Source organism: Colossoma macropomum, unplaced genomic scaffold, assembly GCF_904425465.1.
Source record: "Colossoma macropomum unplaced genomic scaffold, Colossoma_macropomum, whole genome shotgun sequence".
Lineage (NCBI taxonomy): Eukaryota > Metazoa > Chordata > Actinopteri > Characiformes > Serrasalmidae > Colossoma > Colossoma macropomum.
Window position 1 is genome coordinate 39448697 of NW_023494792.1, and position 22471 is coordinate 39471167.

Genomic DNA, 22471 nt, shown 5'->3' on the forward strand with positions numbered 1-22471 from the left:
AACTGCAGTGGAACTTAATACATCCAACATCTATCAGCATAGTAACTGAAGTTAGGTGCTAAGTATCTCTTTTTGTGACTTTTGATCTAAAATAAAGTGCTCCAAATTGGGAATGAACAACAGTAAAGCAGTCCAATAGCTGAACTACATAATGAATACAATAGAATATATTTTCCTCGCAAATATAGTTAGGTAGAAGTAAAAGAACTATGTGAATATGATCAGAAATGTCCACTTTTGTCAAAAAACACAGTACATGTAACTGGATAAATGGGTACAAGTTACTACCCAGCTCTACCCGAGGATTACAACTGAGAACTGAGAGTTCTAACCTGCTCTGCACTGTGTGGCCGGCAGAGGGCGCTACAGCAACTTTATAGATAGCAAATAAAAAAAATGTATGAATGACTTTAAAAGTCAGAGATGAAGGGGCACATTTACTGTGGCACACAGGCTGTGAGTCAGGCACACACGTCTGGTAAAGGGGGAAAAAAGATTTATATACAAAGTTTTCAAGCTGTACATTCTTCAGGTATTTGAGATATAGTTGTACTAAAGTCTTGTGAGTTCAGGTAAAGTGGGACACTTAGGCTTTTGTTGGACTGTGCTTTGGCTTAAAATACAAATACAAATCAATCAGTAAATCCCGACGTAAGAATGAGGTCACACAAATTCCTGATCCAAGATGTTAAGACTATAGTTTTGTCAAGCACTATGTAATTTGTCTGTTCCTTGATTTTAAATAAGTATGTGTTGACAGTAATTTAAAATAGATACTACCAACATTTGTCTAATCTTTTATCTGCTTATAATGGCCCACTCAAACTGAAAGCCACAGATCCTTCAGATCCCTTTTAAACACTCCTTGAGAAAACAAAGAAGGCTAAACTTATTTAGGAATAAAAAGTTATCATTCGAGGTGCGGCGAGTGACTTGGACAGACTTTCCTCACGTTTGCCTCAAAAGTGTCCCTACTTTACCTGAAATCACCTTCGCATTTCACTGAAGTAGTGAAAGTGTTTAGCCAGCAGCTATGATTTTGCTTCGCTTCGCTCCCGCTTCGCCATGACAACGAGACCCTCGCGCCAGCTGGATACGGCCAATCGCAACTCACGTGGTCGTCGCGCGCTGAAGAGAGCCAGTCTTTCCGCACGCACGCACGCGCGCGCACACGCGCGCGCACCTGTACGTGGCGATGAACACACACACGCATATACCCGCGGACCAATCTGATCACGCCCTAATTATCTCACCGCTCTTTCCGTGATGACCGACCGGCTCCGAAAAAGGCGAGCGGATCCGCCGTCATGTGATTCCTGTAATAATTCCAGCTCAGTGTGCGCATACCCTTAACAGCAGGAAGCTCACTGCTATTTTAGCACGTAGCATATAGGCTGGAGTACAGTACCACTCCATGCCATGGTGTGGTGTAACTTAATAACAATCCGATAACAACCTTATAAACGGTAACTATAGTTACTGTAGAGCTGTTTTACGTTGATGCCTACAGTCTGAGACAAAATGTTGAAAACAGTCACTGTGATAGAGGAACTGACTTTAGAGTTATATAGTTTTATATCTTTTAATGCTGCCATTGCCATACTGTAAAAGACAAGCTCAATAATGCTGGTTTATGTTCCTCTCCTTTAACCTCACTTGTGGTTAATGTGTTCAATTGAAATGAAACTAAATTAAAAAGGGGGCAGTAGGAAACCATATAATTTTATTAACCACTTTGTAGGTTAATCGTTAAGTCAAAGTTTGCGCGTTGAACTTCATGACTCCGTTAACTACCACGCTGTCCGTCAAACCGGCACCACACAAGAAATATGTCATTTGGCCACGCCCACCACGGACACTGTCCAATCAGAGGCGACCGTATGTACATTTCAATCTCACTCGCTGCCGGAGTGACCGACAGTTGAAACCGCTCGAGCCCGAGACCAAAGACGTCGACGAGCTAAACGTGTCTTCACGGCGGCGTGTAACAAGCACGAAGAGGAAGAAAAGGAGGAAAAGAAACAGCACCCAGTTTTGGAAACCCGCCAGAAGAAGCGGAATTTGAGGCTCTGTACGTTTCGACGACACACTTGTGCCGGTGTTTGATACCCTTCTCGTTTTTTAGCCGGCACTCGCTAGCTAATTTTCGACCTGCATGTTCAGTGAGCTGCCATAGCTCGGAGTTGCATCAGAGAGGCAGACTTTGAGTTTTTCCCTCCTCATCCTCCCTTTTCCTCGATTGGCACGAACTTGAAAACGAGTGACACGTCAAGTATGGGATTATCACGGTGATGTGGATTGTAATTCCGTTTGAAGAAATCCTCGGTTTACTTCAGAACAATGTGAGAGGATTCGCCTCCTGGGTTCTCACATTTCTGGATATTTTGAAAACTGTGAGCAACGGCTGAGAGACCTTCTTTCTTTCTCCCTCAGGTGTCTCGCCTGCTTGTGTCTTGTTGGGACCAAAAGAAAAAAATGGGATTCTCGCCAGTTTAAGCTCTCTGATCCCGTTTGGAAATTCTCCTCATGTCTACCCCATTTTCAGAGACCCTCTCCAATGCTTTTGAAAAAGTTCGCCTATCGTCCGATAGGATTTTAAACAGACTTTCACGCTTTGCCCTTTCAATCATGAACTTTGCTGTCCGCTTGCTGCAGCTGTTTTGTGTGACGCTTCTGTATTTTTCAGCTGTAAAGGTAAGTGTCGTGTCTCCCTCACACGGGGGTGCTCGCCTACTTTGGTCATTTTACACTCTCGGCCAATGTTGGACGTCCTTGTCGCTCTCTCTGCGAGGTCATTGACTGTGTTTGTGTGTACCTACCTAAACGCGTGATTACATGAAATAAAACCCAATCTGGTATACCAGCCAAGGCGGTTCTTCAGCAAGCAAGGAGTTGAGGGGTTGAATGTAAATTACCCACTAACTAGTGTGTGTGTGTGTGTGTGTGTGTGTGTGTGTGTGTGTGTGTGTTCGTTCGCCTGTTCGTCCGTGTGGTCGGTTATTGTAAAGGCCTCGTCACAGCCACCGTGGGGGGATATGAAAGGCGCAGGCTTGGGGGTTTAGGAAAAGAGACTGGCTTGCCGTGCCAGTCAAGACTAAATCACCTATAGCCAACAAACCACGTAGTCAATTAGTATAACCTCAGCATAGCTGTCGGGTACATTTTCCATGAAAGTTGGCGACTTGAATATTGAAGATGAGCCTCAAGTTACTGAAAAATAGCTTAGCCATGTAATTAATGAGGACCATTCGGACATTTTTTTTAAAAACTGAGCCCATGAAGTCATATAAATGTACTGTGTGTATATAGCTATTTTATGCTTTCGCAGTGTTCACAGTTCATCACCCTGCTTGGCTTTCAAATGATGCAGGCCTGTTGAATGAAAACGTGTACAGACGGTTTCCAGTAGGCATGGGAGATCATCTTTCAGGGTTGCACCCTCCAGAGAAGCCCAGTAGCCTATCACCTAGCAAACCTACTAATTTAATACATTGTTTTCTTCTCTCCAGCAAGTGCAGAAATTTGAGATACAAGCTTATTTTGGGCAGTTTGTCCACTCTCAAACAAAACGCAACCTAAAAGAAAGTAACTTGACAGAAAATGCTTTTGTTAATTCTATAGGCAACAGTGCTCTGAATATATGTGTGATTTGCAAAATGATGTCCCTCATGTGCTTTTGAGAATGATTGGTAGGTCTGCAGAGTGATATAGTAGTTTGGTGAAGGGTTAATAGGCATTGCAGGAAATTAACCTAGTTGTACTCCAGGGAGTTGGATGAATTTCATGATCTATAGCTACCTAGTGATTTGTTACATCATAGGCTGCTTTGAGCTGATATTTATCTCATACATCATCAGTCTTTCAGGCTCTATATAATTCTGTAATAGGCATACAGTAGTACAGGCTCTTAGTCATTTAGGCATTTTAAGAAATATAGCCTTGATTTCCAAGAACATTGCAGTAGGATACATAGTGGATGTGTTATGTGACAACTGGTAATTAAAAACAGAGATTACACATCAGTTGCAATTCACTAACTAATAACAGTAACAACACAGGGTGAGGTTTATTCTCAGTAGTCCAACAAAGAGAAGGGGGTGCTATTGTTCTCACAACTGAAACCACTTGACAAAATAAGAAATACAAAGCTAAAATTACTAACAGGCAGTTTTAGGTCTTATATCTAGCAATGTCATGTTCTTAATCGTGTTAGAAGCATTTTTCCATCATATAAAACATTTAATGACTGTGACATGACAATATGACATGGCAAGCTTGCCTTATAGGCTGGACGTACAAGCCAGCTAGTTATTTTCCCATCTGCCTTCACATAATAAAGTGAAAAGGAAAAAAATGGAATTGGAGGTGTAGAACTTTTTGTATTCCAGATTTTTTGTATTCTTTTTGTATGTGCGTCTTTCTGCATCAGAGTGTGTTAAAGTGTACCTCTCAGGTTGCTAGTCCAACGAAGTACGTGCACACCTGCACCAACATTATTATGATTTATGATTCTCGCCTCATGATTGTGCCCACTTTGCACTATGGGTGTAAAGCAGTACTCAAACACAGATGCAGATCTGTCTAGCTCAGTTATGTTCCCCAATAAAGACACACAATAATGGATATTTTCCATGCTTTTACTGCTGTATACCGTCTTTGTACCGGCTTTTAACATGCCAGAGATTAGCAAAAATGTATTTTAAAACCGTGAGCGGTGCTCCTTAAAACATTCACCGGGTGTGAGTCAAAGCTGAAAGGCTCCCTTTACCTTTCTCTGGCATCATTCCCAAGATTACATCATATCAAAAAGTGAAATGCAGTTGGGCCATGCAATGACTAAAAGATATTGCATTGTTCAGTATGTATACATGTATTTGTATACAGTGCGAAAAACTTCTGAATGAAATTTGTGGGCGGGGCTGAAACTAGGGCTTTTAGGGTCAAGTAGAGCATCCAGAAACATTACACAAGTAGACAAAATGTAACTGAGATGACTGTAAGCCAAATACTAGGCCAGAATGTTCACAAGTTCATGAGTGTGATTTGAAATGTTTGTAGGCAATCTCATTGTTTTTACATTTCATGCCATTTCAAAAATGTATTCCTAAAGATAATATTGCATTTTTGATGAAATTGACTTTTCTTCGACAGAGTGCCTATATCCCCAAAGAGAGTGGAGGAAGTACACATGACGGTAAGTTTATGATGGTGTGTAAGAAAAACATAAAATGAAAAGTGCTGCTTTACATTCGTAATGCACCTGCCCAAATTTAGATGAGTTTGGTGCCCTCTAGTGGGCAGACATGCTACTCTGGGATTCCAGTTGACGTTTATGAAGAAATCATGATGAATTAGTAGTATTGTTCTAACCTAATGACTTGTTTTGTAAGAGTGCTGTGTATATTAGAAGTCAGGTTTTGGATCTTATCCGGATATAATGACAGCTGAACTTGCACAACTGCTCAGTTGCACAATTCCCATCAGTTTCTTTTGAAAGTGTTGACTTGTTTTTTGTGAGACTGCATTGACATACTAATAAACTCTCTGTCTCTTACATAAACACACACACACACATCATATGCAGGTCATGTACGTAGGGGATCTGAGGCTTTGTTAAGATGTGCTAGGAGACCAGGGAGGAGCAGTAGATCCGGTTTATAATCTCAGTAAGCCCAGTCTGTGGGGATTTGTCACGTTAACATCTTGATTTTAGTTTGTATTGTATTGTTCAGCCCAGTGGATAAATACAGCTTCAGTATTAAAGTACACTTTAGTTTAAACTTTGTTTCACTTTTCAGACAACACAGTTCAGAGCACGTAGTTCATGTCTGTAGCCCCCTGGTGGTGTACATACTGGATACCTCAGTCTGCTGAAGTTCATTTAAATTTTTACAATGGAAAAATACAAGTCATTAGGAGCTGCATATTCAACATTGTAAATATGAGATTTCTGTGTGGCCCTGCATTGTTAAAATCAAAAGAGAAAAGCTGAAAGGCCTGCCACACCTTTCTGCTACTTTTCTTAGGTGCAATCCACTTAATTTTCCCAGCAAGCTTGGGCTTGTAATAATATGTGGATATTAATGTCATATTGTGTCTCTGTAACAACTTGATTAAATTAGAAGTGAATATGTAATATGTCTTCCACTCCCTTTGCAGTGGTGTCCTTTACTGAGGTGTATAATAAGTCGATGTGTCGGCCGCGGGAGCTGCTAGTGGAGGTCCAGCAGGAGTACCCAGACGACATTGAGCACATCTTCATTCCGTCCTGTGTGGTGCTCATGCGCTGTGCCGGCTGCTGCAATGACGAGATGCTGGAGTGCATGCCTACAATCACGCGCAACATTACCATGGAGGTCAGCATTAATCTCAGTGACATGAGGAATTTTTTTTACATTTGCTTGTTTTCTTTTCCCCCTCCCCAATCTCCTGTTTATTTGTAATATTGTATTTCTTGTTTTTAGTTTTCATCTTGATTATAATTCATCTTTTTTGTACTTTTGCCTTATTTAAACCTGTCACAATCTTTATGTAATTGCCTGATCAGTTAATTGAGCTGATTGCAATTATTTCACAATCATATGTTTACAGCTTAACAAACAAAATGTGATTGGGTTTGTCTTCATCAGTTGCTTTGACACAAATACATGTAAACAAAAGAAAATGCATTTATGCGTTTCGTCACAAACATGACTACTGCTCTATATATGTGGTTTGTTTTAGAGATGCACTAATATGGAAATTCTGAGCAGAAAACAACCACTAATTAACATCTTATTGTGGCTGATACAAATACAAAAACTGATGCGCACGATAAAAGTACACTTAATGTCTAATAAAGGTGTGTAGGCACCTGCTCATCCAGTCTTTTGTCTGAATTCAAGGGTATTAACAGAGATTATGTCCTCCAGTTGCTGGGATGACTAGATGTTGGAACCATGGCTTGCAGTTCTTTGGCATAAGGCTGGGCTGTTTTAGATTAAAAAAAAAAAAATGGATAATTATAAAACAGATTGAAGTATAGAAGTTCCAGTCCTAAAAGTTGATTGGCTGAGCTGTGATATAAGCCATTGTAAATTACTTGAAATAAACACACCTACAACCACGTCACAACAACTGAATTCTGTATTATTGTGTCAAGTTATGAAAATCCTTGTGCTGTTGGAATAATGGAATAATGTTGCTTTCATGGACTGTGTACTGATTGGCGCTATACAAGACTCGCGGTGAAAATTTGGTGACCAATAACTACTTATAAAGCGAAGTCTTTTGCATTAACCAGTGTTATATTATTGTAGAATAATGAACATGTCATAAAAGTTGAAAAGTTCATGAAAAGAACACCAGCTTTATATGAGTAGCAAACAGTAAAGCTTGCTGGCTAGCTGTGTTAGCTAGCAATTTGCCACACAGCATCTTTCTTTCTTTTATTTCTGTGAACCCCAGCTACGGTTATTGAAGCAGTACTTCGGATAACATCAACCTTTCATGGCTTGTGCCTTAGCACAGTGGTTGTGCTGTGACATGTGGTTTCCCTTTTCAAACATAGTTGTTTGTGGTTTGGCCGTGTCTCTGACATAATGTAGCAGCTAACATTAGCTGTTCAAACTACGCTGATAAAGAAAATTTATGTTGGCGGTTTAAGAGTACAAAAATCGCTGGTAAAAGTGACACAGAAAGCTGCTTTATGTTAGCTGGATAACAGTTTGGGTTAATAGCCGCTGTAAGCAATGGCTTCTAGCTAGCATCGCTAGCTACAGATAAACGAGGCCTATAAAATTCACACTACGTATACAAGTTCTGCTTTATCTTTAAAACGTACATATTACAGAAATCGCTGGCATGTTGTAACACTACTGCTCAAATCAGACTGCTTGATTTGAGCAGTAAACAGAGCTGCCCCGCACATACAGCGTTTTAACTCTGTTTAAGTTGAATCAGTGCTTCCATCCGCTTCTTATTCTCACTATTTGTCATGAGAGTGCACAGAAACGTTTTGACTGTTGTAGCTCAGTGCTGAGGTACACTGCAATAATGTTTTGATATAGCTTGTGCAGTAGTTAGTATATAGAAAGAAAGTGAGTTTTACCCTGCTAATGCTTAAACTGGTAGTAAGCGAGACTTTTTGTGGAGATATGCTGCACACGCTGTTTAGAAACCAATGGAGGAACGAGTGTTGACTGACAAGTTTGAAGGAAAGGCTTATTGAATATTCTTTATGGCTCTAAAATTTGTGTTTGGACTTGGATACAATTATCATATGTTGTTTTGCCCAAACTATTGTTTTTGTTAGTTTTGATATAAAAACTTGTTGATATTCAAGTAATTATTTTTTCCTTACATAGAACTCCCCTTTTTTTCAATTTTTTTTCTCCTAACCCCCTGAAGACATTTCAGGAACAGAAATTTTCTTTGCTTTAAACCCTGTAGAGCATTCTTGTGAGGATTTGATTGCATTCAGCCACAAGAACATTAGTGAGGTCAGGTACTGATGTTGGTTGATTAGCTGGATCACAGACAGCACTTGATACCCTATAGATATTAGATGAAGTTCTTTCACAGAAAAACACAGCTCCACTGCTCCACAGCCCAATGCTGGGGTGCATATACCCCTCTACCTGACACTTGCAACTGGATATGATAACAATGACCTCTAGGCTCATGTGCAGCTGCTCCAGAGCATCCCATTCTATTGACGTTGCTTTTCTATAGAGATTATACAAACTGTGTGTTGGCTACTGAATGCATGTATCAGCAACGGGAGAACCTTAAAGTAGATGAATTCACTACTTGTAAAGGGGCCCTGGATACTTTCGGATATGTAGTGTACAACTTAAGGGCTGGTTGTAAATATTGACCGTAATAAATAATAATAATAATAATAATAATAATAATAATAATTATTATTATTGTTATTGTTGTTGTTATTATTATTATTATTATGTTCCCATTTTATCTGTGAATAATATATTATTCATTAATCAAGCACTTCTATTTTGTTTTGCTTGTACTCTCCTTTGTCTCTTTTACCTGTCTCTGGCTAATATGCTTTTGCTATCTCATCCTTTTACTGTAACTCTATTTTTACTTATTTATTTTCTCTTTTTCACACTTGCCCTCACTGTTACTGATGTGATTCCAGTTCAGAAAAAAGTAATCCACATTCTAGCTGCATTCACCCAGCTTCATTCTAAAGTGGCATTTATGTGCAGCTAGAGTTAGCATCACAACTGCACAAAACAGTTGGGGTGTTATTGAGTTGTTTTTTGGTGGCCCAATCTTAGCACCTTTAGGGACTTGCCTAAGGCATGAGAAAGTGCCACAGGTTCCAGGTGTCTGAGATCAACTACATAAAACTAAGTTTCTGAGGGAATTCAATAGATTTTCAGGTGTAATAAGGTTAAGTTGTTAACATATGCAAATCTTATGAGTATCAAATAGTGCAACTCAGGGAACTGTGCGTGTCTGGTGTATTATGTTAATGCGCTTTTGTATTGCTTCATTGTGTTTCCTTATAGGTACAAAGATTAAAACCCCTACGCAACAAAGGCATCTCTTTAATGAGCTTCACAGAACACATTGAATGCCAATGCAGGTATTACTCTCTACTGTAATGACACTGTCAAAAAAGCTGACATTTTGTTCAAGTTTCGAGTCACCTTTATAACTCTGTCATTATGAATTTGCTCCTTCTCCATCTCTTTTTCTGTCCATTGCTTTATGTTAACATTTGTCATAAGTTAATTTAGTAGACACAGCTAGTGAAAACATCAATTATGTCTATTGAACCATCTTGTGAGAAATGTCAAACTCAGGGCTACACTGATATCTATTGTCAGTCGTATCTGTTGCTCTGGGAGTGGCCTTTTATCTTGGCTCAAAGTTAATGGCCACCATTGGGCTGTTCCCTTGTAGTCAGTGTGCATTCAGGTCTGCTAAAATTCAAACAAACACCGGATGAGGTAATGTCTCCTTCTTTGTTTCTTTTTTTCAGGCTAAAGAAAGACATCCAGGACAAGACAGAAAAGTAAGTGCACCATATTTGGGTCACAATTGTCTTCTGTGTGCTCAGCAAGACAGTGGTCTCTTTGGTCTCTTTAGTTCCTTTTCTTTTTTCCTGCTTCTGTCTTTATCTCTACAGTCTATAATCACATCTACCTACATATCTTCCTTCTTTTTTCTTTCTTCTTTTCTTACCTACATTGTTTCCTTTGTCCCTTTTGTTTTGTCTACCATACATCATCGTATTGTCTGTGGTTGATAGAGATTCTCATCCTCATCAGCATCCATATTCAGATCTTGCTACCTAATATATAGATATGTTTGGTGTTTAAAGCTGCACTATGCAGTGTATGGCTGAATAGTAAAGCTGAAGATACAAGTATAAGACATCCATAAATATTGTGACCTCCGCTACCTCACAGGTGAATGGCAGGTGAGTTTGAAAAAGATTTATTGAGTGGCAGTGACTGTTGACACATTAACTTCACCTCTCTGTGTGTTAAAGCCACTGCACAGGTGAGTGACACCTGCACAGTCAGTGCCCTCTTTCCCCATACATTCCTGAGAGCACCTGCAGTGATCTTTTTTTTTTTTTATGATGTGAACTAAACCAGCGAGGTGATAGGGAGTTCATAGTTCATGATGTTTTAGTGTTCTCAGATAAGAGTGTACTCTTGAATTTAGCTTCTACACTTTATGACTTTCTTCTCTAAGTGACCTGGCGTACCTCACTATTAGATACTGTGGAGGTTAATACCTGTTTATGTCCTTTTATGACTGGCTTGTGGTGTGCTTGTAGAGTGAGTAGTAAAATGTTTTCTGGTGCATGAAGATCTGAGTGTTCTAGAAGGTGTTGCTACCACTTCAGAGCTTGTGAGGCTGAACGCTTTTCTGCAGTTTCTTGTAAACGACTTTGGATAATGAGGACGTTAGGATATAGGCTTCATATATGGCCTTTTTATTTTAACAGTGGTAGAATAAAAAGGTATATTCTTTTGACTTCACAGATTTAATCAGTAATATTCTTGTCTTTCCCTCGATTTGTTGATGTTACCATAGCCTACCATGGGATGAAACCCCAGAACAAGTCAAGAAAATAGTTATAGTTTCTTCATCATTGAAAACACCCATGTGATTCTTGTTGTTTGGACTAGTCTTGCTTACCTATTACCATATATTTCATGGGTATTTAGCATTCTGACATGCTCCTGACTATTTTTTTTTTCCCATTTTGATTCATGTCACGTGTCGTGTTTGTGGTTCATGTAATCCATAATGGACCTGTCAAAAATCTCATCAGTGTCAGTGTTACTGTTGATAGTGTCATATTCCCCTGCTTCTACATTCACATGTCCTTTGTTATGAATGAGAGCTAATAAGCTTAAAAAATTGTTGAATTTAGACTAAATGAGCTGAGAGGGTTGTTGCTTCAACTTTTCCATTTATTTCTATACCACTAGACTTCTACATTGACTGTTTGGTTGGCCTGTTGCATCATCTCCAATTCAGTTGTTGTTCTTCGTTGTTGTTTTTTGTTCCTTTTCTAGAAAACCCCGGAAGGGCAAAGGAAAAGGTCAAAAGAGAAAGCGAAAGAAAAACCGTGACAAAAAGCAGGACTTGTATGTCACCTCAGCCTTCTCCTCCACCCACCTGCACTTGAGTGTTATGCTCTTGGTCATCAAATTAATTTGGGAGGAGATATTTTGTCTCCTTTAATCAGTTCAACTCACGATTTAATTAGCATTAATTCACCCCCAGGTATCATATCCAACCTTACCTTTACTTTGTTTAAAGTAATTATAACATGCAACCTCCAACTCAATCTTCTTCACTCTTAGGGCCGAATTTGCTAATTGGCAAGTGCTAGAACTGATAGTGTGCAACAACCGACTAAAGTATTTTACCGACTAGTCCCTAGTTTCTTCAGTGGTTTGTGCTGAAGTAAATCAGCAAAGGCCTTGGCAAATCTAGCTCTATGATTGGTAAGGAAATTAAAAATAATTTTACGGTAACCGAGCACACTTCCCCCTTTTCCTATTGCATGGCTTACAGATAATGATACTAATCTTTGAGGATCTTTGTTGAAATCGTGGCCATGTCAGTGTTGAGTCTGTCCTGTGTGCTGTGTCTCGAATATAATTTTTTTTGTTTGTTTCTTTTTTTCTATTCTTTTTAAATAGATCTTTCCCACATTGCTGTCCTGTTTGAGATTCAAGCAGAACTGATTTTTATCATTTCTTGTTTTTCTTTTCCTTTATTTGCTTTTCTGAGTTATGTAAATCAACAGATATTTTGGTCTGAGATGTTGTCTGTTGACTGTGTGGTTTGGCGCTTTGATGGACACGTAAAACAGCCTGTCTTTTGTGTAATGGAAGAAAGAAGCATTGCTGTCTTTCTTTATTCTGGTCTTTTGGCGATTGGATACTTACATACATTGTCCTTTCGAAAAAACTGACATTGGGGCATTTTGTAGTCCATTATATACTGAAGACAGGTAGGTATGAATATCAGGTGTATTAGGTTAAAGTGACAATAATTCAGTAATGTTATGTTTCTCTTATCTTGGTCATAGGCCTGTCAGTATCATTACATAATCACTTAACTGCAATTAATTGATCAGTTCGATCTTTTTAACCTAGATTTCACAGTACTCTCATTTCTTCATCATATGTTTACGTTGTAACAAAGACAATGTGAATTAAGTACTTTTTCAGACAGATGGGTTAGTTTGAGACAAATAAACTACCAGAACAGAATGTCCTACTGCTCTATATGAATAGTATGTCAGAGAAACTAAATTTAACAAATTTTCCCATTACTCCAAATGTAGCAGATTACAAAGATTTTCACTTCTTCAGTTTTTCACTGAATCTGTGATGCTAATGTAGCTATGAACTGAAGAGTCCCATACCCCATCTGTTAGCACGTTGCAAACTGCCTGCTGAAGTCACCACACACCTGCCTCACAAATTAAGTAATCTCACAGACTTGTTTATGTGGTTTCTGGCATGCAGTGATGTACTGTAACGTGTAAAAAGAATGGACAAAAATATGTACAGATTTCAGGCTTTAAGTTTGCTGCCAATACTGTTTTAGCTGTATGTCTTACTGTTGTCCACATCAAGAATAGTCAGTAGCAAATAGCTTTAACTAAGTTGCCTTTAGCCTGAGAAGGTCAACATGTTAGTGTTGCCTGAAATCTTACTTAAATTAAATGAACCAAACTTTTTTTTTTTTTTTCAATCAGTTCGTTGACTCAGTGAAAATAAAATAGAGTGCTAAACTTCTACAGTCTTAGCCTGTGTACACATTAGCAGGTGACAGAGACACAAGTGACCAGCCCTTTTCTATGTGAGTACACGATTTGTAGCTGCGATTAAGCAGCGAGTGACGTGGCGGCAGGATGACAAACAACAAATCAACCTGAGATTTTCTCAACTTTATGCAAATAAACTATTCAAAACAATTCGCTCCAACAATTGTAGACACAGGGCTCGGAGGTCTCCAGCTTCTACTCTCTGAACTACCGGCATTTTGTTTCTATTCTCAACACTACAATACTAAACGTGGAAGAGGGACTCATAACTACTGTTATACTCAGTGGCTGTTTTTTCTCCAAATATATAAATTTCCGGCAGGAATATAAGTGGCAAGAAGTGGGAAGAGATTGGCTTGTCAAGGTTTAATAAACTGTAAAACATAATTTAAACTGTTAGCCACATCTAATTTATGTATTTTAATTTATTGAATTTAATTTGTTTTAAATGTAGTTATAAAATATATATTTAATAATTTTTAGAAAAAGAATTGCAACAAGTATAGTATAAATATATAGTATTATTTCTTAACGGAAGCTGAATCATGTACATGCCCACGTGAGTCGACACAAGCGGTCTCGAACACACCCATAAGAGACAAACTTGGTGATGTCATTGTTAGTGTAAATGCAGGTTTATGTGGAGGTCTCATCTGTGAACAGTTACTACAGCATCTAAGCAGACTCAAAAAGGAATCACATTCTACACCAGGCTTTGGGACAATGGCGTAATCAAATATTATAACTATTTCAGTTCCAACAGAAATAAATTGAGATAGAACTACTAAAACAGTGAATTAAAGTGCTGCATGTTGAGGTACGTCATTTAATAATTTATTTTTTGCATGTGCAAGCTCTGTTGACAGGCCAACTACAGAAAAAAAACAAGATTTTTCTAGCTTACAGAACGCTGTGAGCTTTCACTTCTCATCACTTGGCAACATTCAGTGCTGAAGTTAGCATATTATGGAATGTACTGTCTTTTCTAAAAGCAGGACTACCAACTATTTTCTGTTTGTTTTGATGGCAAACAATAATAAAAACACATAATAAATGTAAAGCATGGTTTCACATGCGTAACTAAATTAATAACAAAAATAAAATGTGTTTTATACAGTGCAAAAGTCTTAGGCAGCCAAGAAAATCATTAAAAAATATTTATCTCAGCAATAATTGTATTTTCTGATTAAAACATAAGATTGGAATAAGTACAAATAAACATAAATAAAACGGGTAAAACGTAACAAGATTTTTTTGTTTTTAAAAACATTAATATGTTGGTTATAAGAGAACAGTTAGTAGAACGCAAGCTTCTGACTTCTCAGTGAACTCCAGCTATTGTGTGGATATGTTAAATTCCATCAGCAGCACACCTGATTTAATTTACTGAAGGATAGATTACACAAACTAGGGGTATTGGATGGTAACTAAACATACTGGGTTTCCTCAAGGAGAGGTTTGGAAATGGTCAACACATTCACGCATGCGAAATAACAATGTATTGTTTATTTGTGTTTATTCTAATGTTACTGTTTGGTTTGTTTGTTAGTTTAGCAAACACTTACTGCCTGAATAAATGGCTCTCCATAAAATTTTCTCAGATTGTGTAAGATTTTGCACAGTCCCACTGTGCAAATGTGGTATTGATTAAAACTATAGAATCCTCACTTTTTAAATAATTTATCTGCTTGTTTCTGTGAGTTTAGAGTTAGAAATAAACATGGGTATAAAACTACACCATGCTTTCTTCCATCACTTTGACTTTGACTAATAGCTAAGCTGGCTATACTGCTTCCTCAGGTGACCATTTAGATGTGACGTAAATTTGATCTTTAGCCATATGGAGTTGATTTTATCTTAAACCGCTTGGTCCAGCTAAGGTAGCAATAGGAAAAGCAGGGAATCTTGAGGATTTTTAATTGTAAAAATTTTACAGTAAAACAGACTAGGCTAGCATATTGTACTCCTAATTTAGCTAGCAAACTGGCTATTAAAATTATAGAACATTAGCCATATAACTGGAGAGATTTGATAGGAACTGTAAGACCATCAAATAATCAAAAACACGATAAAGGACAATAAAAAAGTGCATGTTCAGAAGTAAAATCGTCCCATTTTATTATTCAACCTGAAATGTTTCCGGTGAAGGGACACTACCTGATTGTTCATGCCTATGTTTGAGTTAGCTGTCTGGCTAGGTATTTTTAAAGGGACCATTGCACATGGTAAAAGTGGATGTACTAACTATTGCTTGCCGCTAATTTGTTTCACAACTCCTTGTGACCACTAACTTGTTTCACAACTTGTTTCACAACTCCTTTTTCTTCCCCTTTACAAAAATAAGTTGTGGATATTAGTTATTACTCTTTGGTTCAGATTTCACTGTTGAGTGGACTTGCCTCCTGGAAATCTTATCAGATGTTTGACCAGGGTGTGGCCAGGGTCTCAAAACAAATCTTGGTGATGTCACTACATTCTACAGGTTCTTTTTGTGCCAAACTTCTTTTTGTGGCAACTTTAAAGTTCACAATCTTAATATATGCAAATATTATTTTACTATAAGATCTGGGGCAAGATTAGCCCAAACCCCAAGTATTTACATTAGAGAAATGCCAAAGGATGCTTTCAGCCCACAATGACTGTGTGGGTTAAACTTTTGAATATTCTGGTGGATCTAAATACATCCCTAATAGTACTGGCAGTCATTCTATGAGAGTCATTTGGTCTGATGATTGCTCTGGATGGTTTCATAATAGCCATTTTACAAGACAAGGTTCAGTCAATAGTGCAAGCACTCTTCCCTCATGGTGATTCCATATTTTGGCTCTAGGCATCATGGAGTCTCAAGTTGCATCACATTTTTCATGTTAAGTGAAGGTGCCAATAATTCTGATGCTGTATTGGGACCTACAGTACTGTACAAAAATAAGAGACCACCCTATATTTTTATATTTCAGCATCAGGGAAAAAACCTAGAAAACCTATATTGAACAGAAAATTACACTGAAGCCTCTACAATTATATATAATTACAAAATTTATTGTGTCCACCCTTTGCCTTTATTACAGCTTCCATTCTTTTTGTGAGACTTGCTTTCAGGTTTTAAAGTCTGAGAGAGATTTTTCCATGCTTCTTGTGAACACCTTCAAAATTCAGTCTTAGAAGTTGGTTGCATTTTCAGCTTGTCATGATCCAAGTAATTGAGTTGTCTTCTCACAATAGAAGGATTAACAGAATCAACTAGAGGAAAATGTTATTGCTCAGATGTTGCTCTTTGATGGCTCTTTGATAGATAGATGACAGTTTTTGGTTGTAGATGACAATGAGCGTCATCATGGCAAATCTGAACATGTGTGACTTTATTGAGATCTCTGCTAGTGAACTCAAGTGGAGATGTGTGAGTACAGGGTTTTTTTTCTCTCTGAAGAAATATATGAGCAGCAGGAGTCTCCATTATCCTTCCATCTGATGTTGTCTAAGAGATGATGTTAAAGGTGAAAGCTTTTAGTACTGTTTCTCTGATTGTGGTGACACATTTGGTGTACAAAGTCTTGAACTTGTTACTAGTCTTATTTTCTATGTATCTTTTTAGTTTTTTTAATTAAATTTTCCGGTTGTGGGAAATTTTGACTTGTTTTCCTCTGACTTTGTACTTTCTCATGCAGACGGATTGTTTTATATCTAATCTCTAAAGAAATATCTCCTTTGCCCTTTTTAGATGTACATGAGTATTTGCAAGGCCGCTAAGGTGAGATTTTGGATAGTTCGTTTTGTGAATGTGCTTTTAGTGTCTCTTTGAGTGGGAACTTAATGTTGGAAGGACACAACTGTAACTTTTTGGCTTTACAACAGGAAGAATGGAAGAGTTAAGGTGGCAGTAAAAAGTAAACAGTAGATCAATTAAATACTGTTAGATTTAATATTATGCCTTGTTGGAGGCTTTTGGGTAACTTTCTGTTAAATATACATTTCCTGCTTTTTTCCCGACACTGAAATGTGAATAATTTGTGCTTGGTGGCCATTTTGACTGGAAATTGAACAAAAAAAAAGGGTGGTCTCTTGACTTTTGCACACTGCTGAATACCTTGCGTAACTGCATCTAGTGCCGGGCAATATATTGTGTATATATATTCATACTGTGATGCACACTGTAATATTGCTTTTCGGTAATATTTTTTTTAACAATATTGTTTCTATTGCACTTCCATGCTATCCAGGACTTGACAGTTAAACTGCATTGTATATCACTTGCTGGGTGCTTCTGATTGCTTTGGGGAAAAACAGTTAAGAAATATATACATATAAGCTAAATAAGGAGTAGGTTTATTTTCTGGAAATCAGGTTTCTGTCTGTTTAACATTTCCATTACTGTGTATCAGTTTCCTTACTATGTAAGGTTCCCTTTGGTGTAACTTTAATATAAGAAAACAGAACAACAAAACTTTAGCCTAGAGTAGCAGCACTAAATAAGCATGGGATAATTAACATTGTTAAAATAAACTTAAATCATCTGATATTGTTACACTCTAATAAATTTGGAAAATGCTATTGCTATTGAACTTTATCTGTACTGCCAGCACTACCTTCAACTATTTCAATCTGTGTCAGGTCAGTTTTTTGAAGCCTCACTTACAGACAGTTATTTTGTTTCTAGCTTCAGTTAATTTCGCACTGTTTGGCTTTTTCACTAACGTGATTCATTAATATTGCAAATATATGCAAAAATATATTTGTATTCACTTTGTACCATGGATTAAATTACTATCCTTTGTGGATAGTATACTGGGAACTGGTATACAGGAATATGTGAATTCGTGCTGTGTTTCTAAAATTACATGTGTAGAAATACTTGCATATTTCTGATGTTTTAAGTGTATGCTTTTTTGATAACTATAATAATGTCCCTCAAAACCTACAAATCTATAAGTGAAGATGTCACATAATATAAATCTCTACCGCAAGAGTCCTGGGTGTGTACAGTAAGATTGAATTGTCGTGTAATATTTTAAATAAAACAATAAATGAAATAAAAAAGTTCTAATGGGAAATGATTTAGGGCTGGACATGGTCCACATATGTTGAGTAATGAGGTTTACTCCAAAAGGCATCAATTTTGGCATGGAAGGATGTGGGCCATGCAAATCCAAAACCCCTCATTTCCATCTAAATACACTTTTAATTTTTTTATGTATAATCTGTAAATGTTCCTCTAAACCATCACTATCTGTAAGACAAAATAAAGAGTAGCTTTGCATCTTAAAAACGCTTAGCACTGTCTGTTTTATTTTGAGTTATCTTCTTATTGATTTGTAATTCTTTTTTTTTTGTGTTGAGTTGCTTGATACAGAGAGATCGGGAATGTCCATTGTTGTGTGTGTGTGTGTGTGTGCGCGCATCTGGTTTTATCTGGTTACTGTGGTTGCACATCTCTCACCTCAGCAGGGCTTGCAGGTGCATGCCATGCTTAGTCTAACATCTCAATGGGGAGTCCCCATGGCTATATACCTTGGGTCCAAATAATCCACCGCTTGCTGATTATTGCTGCCAAAAACTCACTTGTGCATCATGGCGTGCCATAGTTGATTAATTGATATGATGAAAACCTTAAACTGTTTGATGATCAAATCAATTGCTCCCCTCTTTTCTCTGCTCTCTCTTTTTCTGGTTGTAGTAGTCACTGTAAGCCATGCTGCAGTACCTGTTCTGAGAGGAGGAAAAGGTTGTTTGTTCAGGACCCAGAGACGTGCCAGTGTTCCTGCAAACACTCAGAGGCTGACTGTAAACTAAGGCAACTTGAGCTCAATGAAAGGACATGCAGGTCAGTGTGTGTGTGTTAGGCCTGCACCAGTATATCATCTGTTAATCATTATTATCATATTGGCCTTTGCAATACAGAATCACAGAAGCCAGTATGCAAATTTCCAATTAATTTCTCTGACAAATTATATTAGTATTTTTTTTTTTATTGTGTTATGAGTATTCTGACCAAATCTCGGATGTTCCAAATGAGTTTCTGTGGGTGTTTAGATGAATCAAGGCATTCAGGCAATCAAACAAATGTAAATCAGTTTTGTCAAAATAATATAAGCCAGACTTTATTCAGAGCTTCTTTTTATTGTAAGCTTATTTACACTCACTGGCAGCTTTATTAGGAACACCTTAAAACTTGATTAGGAGCAAAAATTATCTTATGACTTATGACCATGGCAAAGTTAGTGCCTGACAGACTGAGTATTTCAGAAACTGCTCATGTCCTGGGACTTTCACACACAACAGTCTCTAGAATTTGCATAACGTTGTGTAAAAGTAAAAAAGAAAAAAAATCCATCCATGTTGATGAGAGTGGTCAGAAGAGAATGGCCAGACTTCTTTGAGTAAACTCAAAGAGCCACTCTATATTACAGTGGTGATTGGAAAAGCATCTCTGAACATACATGTCAAACCTTGAGGTGGATAAACTATGATAGCAGAAGACCACATCAGATTCCACACTTGTCAGCCAAGAACAGGAATCTGATGCTACAGTGGGCACAGCTGACTAAAATTGGATTGTTGAAGACTGGAAAAAGTTGCCTGGTCTGTTAAATCTTTAAAGGGTCAGAATTTGGCATAAACAGCATAGATCCATGCACCCAACCTGCCTTGTGTCAACATTTAAGCTGGTGTTGGTTATGTAATGGTCTGGGTTTTCCTTGCCACACATTGGGCCCCCTAATACTAATCGAGCATCAGATCGCTGTATCTGAATACTGTTGTTGACAGTGTACATCCTTTATTGCTACAATCCTGCATAATAATGTGCAAAGCACTAGTCATCTCAAACTGGTTCCATGAGCATGACAATGAGCCCAGGAACTTCAGTGGCTTTCCAAGTCACCAGATCTGAATCTGATAGAGAACCTTTAGGATTGTTTAGGAACCTTAAGGAATGAATGTGCAGGTGACCAGAATCTCTAAAGAATGTTTCCAGCTCCTTGTTGAATCCATGCCACAAATAAAACAGGTTGGTCTGAAGGCAAAGGGGGGAGGCAATATTAGAATTATGTTCCTAATTAAGTGGCTGGTGAGTGTATATTGCCCTGGTGAGTATTAAAGAAATACAACTGTTACAGTAACAGTCAAGCAGAATGTTGGGGTACTGCCTTAACCTCAACTATACACACCTTTCCATTACTCTAGTGATCAATAGCTGCATTTGGAAAGAGAAATCTGGGTAATTTTGTGAATCGCAAAAGCCTGAATTGTCCCAATCTAACTTTTTTCAGTATCATTCAGCTCTTGTGAAGTGTATTTTTGGTATATTTTTGGTATATGTTGGTGTTGATGTATCATCACATCTAATCCACTCTCTTTTCCTAGATGTGACAAACCAAGAAGATGATTTGGAGATCAGCCTACATACATAAAGACATAAATATATGGATTCTGGGATGAAGGAATATTTGCTAATAATGTGTGGCACAGCACTTTGACCTGTCTTTTTAAACTTTGACCTGTCAACTCTGGACTCTGGAAGCATTCCCCCTGGACTGATTGAGGAAAGTGTGCACAAGAGAGCAAATGAAATCTGCTCCTTGTATATTTCCGCAAATATACAAGGGCTGAAAAGTACCATAAGAGTAGAATGAATTGCTGCTAAAGAGACTGAACATATCAAAGAGGTTGGACATATCAAATGACGTCTCATTGCATTTGGCTAACGTGGCTTTTGACAAAAATCTAAATCACTCATTGAGCTTCATCGTATCACTGGATTTGCCGTGGAGTTCTGTTTGGTTTTTTTTTTGTTTTTGTTTTTTGTTTTTTTTGGGCAATATATTCATAAACAAAACAGACATTTAAAAAAGACATAGACAGGAAAAATTTTATGTCCCTCAACAGCACATCAAAAAGCAATGGAGTTTGGGATGATCAGCTATTTAGAAGATGCAGTTTTCAACAACTTGTTCTGCAGGTTTGCAGTGTCTGGGGCAACACATCTTTTTGATGGAGACCATGTGAAATCTTAAGGTTCCAGAATTGTGCTGAGCGTTTGCACCAAACCATTTTGTGCATGGAAAGATTGAAGAGGACCTTGGGTGCATCTGCTTTCATAAAGGGATGTTAGTTATTCAGTATGGAAACCACTTTGCCTAGATTATGTGACTTGATTTCATTCTTTATTGAAAGACAGGTGACTACTTGAGATTATAATGACCTGTTTCTGTAAACCTGTGTGAATGTTTTTTTTTTTTCTCTTCTCATACAGCCTGCAGTGAAACACAATGTGGAGAATTCAAAAACATGAGGTCATTTCAATGTTCATTGCTAATATCCCTTATCGTATGACACCCCAGAGTCCATAATTTAAGAACTTTAGTATATTTTTAGTATTCTTGCTCTCTGTATTTAATTGGATCTATTTATGTGCAGTGTTATATTGTGATTACTTTTTTTCCTCAGTATTTGGTGGTCAGAAAAATGCTTCTCCACATTTTTCTGTAGATGAGAAGATAACATTCCCATGACTGATCATTTCTGTTTCTCAATTAGCCTCAAAAAGTTTTTCGCTGCATATGTATGCTTTGTGTGATTTGTGTTGTGATTGTGTGTGCGAGGAAGTGTGTATGTAGTGTGACTGAACAAGAACTGTGTGTGGGAATGAATGCTCCATACCTTTAACAATAAAACATAGCCAAAAGAAATCATATGCCACCAAACCCCTACTACCTTTATATTTTTTTGTTGTATCATGGAAGAGACTGCCTGGTTTTAGTTTATTTGGTTTATTTATTTACTCCCTGTAAATATGTTCATTAACATCTGTCTGTCATGTAGTAAAACATATTTATTTTCAAATTAAATTGCCTTTTTCTATAAAACTTTACATGAAAACCCTGTCCTTTTGATCATTTTGCTTTTTGGCACAAGCACGCAAAAGGTACTTTTTTGTGCGTAAATAATTTTCAACTGTAGTGGTTGAAACACTTTCGAAATAGTAAGCATAAGAGATTAAATATGTCAGCAGAACTGTCATCAGCCATTCAAAACTCAAAACCAGTTCAAAGAAACTAGCTAAATATCACCTTGTTTTATTTTTTTTTTCCACACTGCTCTGCTTTTGTTCAGGTAGAGACTAATAAGAGGATTATAATTCGTTATTCCAATCATTTG

The 22471-nt window shown here is 37.6% G+C and overlaps 1 protein-coding gene across 3 annotated transcripts; it reads left to right on the forward strand.

The window, feature by feature from the left end:
* Positions 1-1906: 1906 nt before the first annotated feature.
* On the forward strand, positions 1907-22195 carry vegfab (vascular endothelial growth factor Ab). Of its 3 annotated transcripts, XM_036577158.1 has the most exons (9): positions 1907-2342; positions 2434-2694; positions 5152-5194; positions 6160-6356; positions 9519-9595; positions 9995-10027; positions 11550-11621; positions 18990-19136; positions 20678-22195. In XM_036577158.1, exons 2-9 carry the CDS (start codon positions 2527-2529, stop codon positions 20697-20699), a joined length of 759 nt encoding a protein of 252 aa, XP_036433051.1. In that variant the 5' UTR covers positions 1907-2342; positions 2434-2526; the 3' UTR covers positions 20700-22195. The 3 variants fall into 3 exon arrangements, with proteins under 3 accessions (XP_036433051.1, XP_036433052.1, XP_036433053.1); XM_036577159.1 differs by lacking the exon at positions 11550-11621 and having other exon boundaries at positions 1907-2694; XM_036577160.1 differs by lacking the exon at positions 11550-11621 and having other exon boundaries at positions 1907-2694; positions 18993-19136.
* Positions 22196-22471: the final 276 nt, after the last annotated feature.

Excerpts from the sequence above, each read along its gene's own strand:
- vegfab (XM_036577158.1), top strand. The coding sequence starts at position 2,527 with ATGTCTACCCCATTTTCAGAGACCCTCTCCAATGCTTTTGAAAAAGTT. Across the intron at positions 2,695-5,151 it reads TGTATTTTTCAGCTGTAAAG|AGTGCCTATATCCCCAAAGA; the intron begins GTAAGTGTCGTG and ends TTTCTTCGACAG. Across the intron at positions 9,596-9,994 it reads CACATTGAATGCCAATGCAG|GCTAAAGAAAGACATCCAGG; the intron begins GTATTACTCTCT and ends TCTTTTTTTCAG.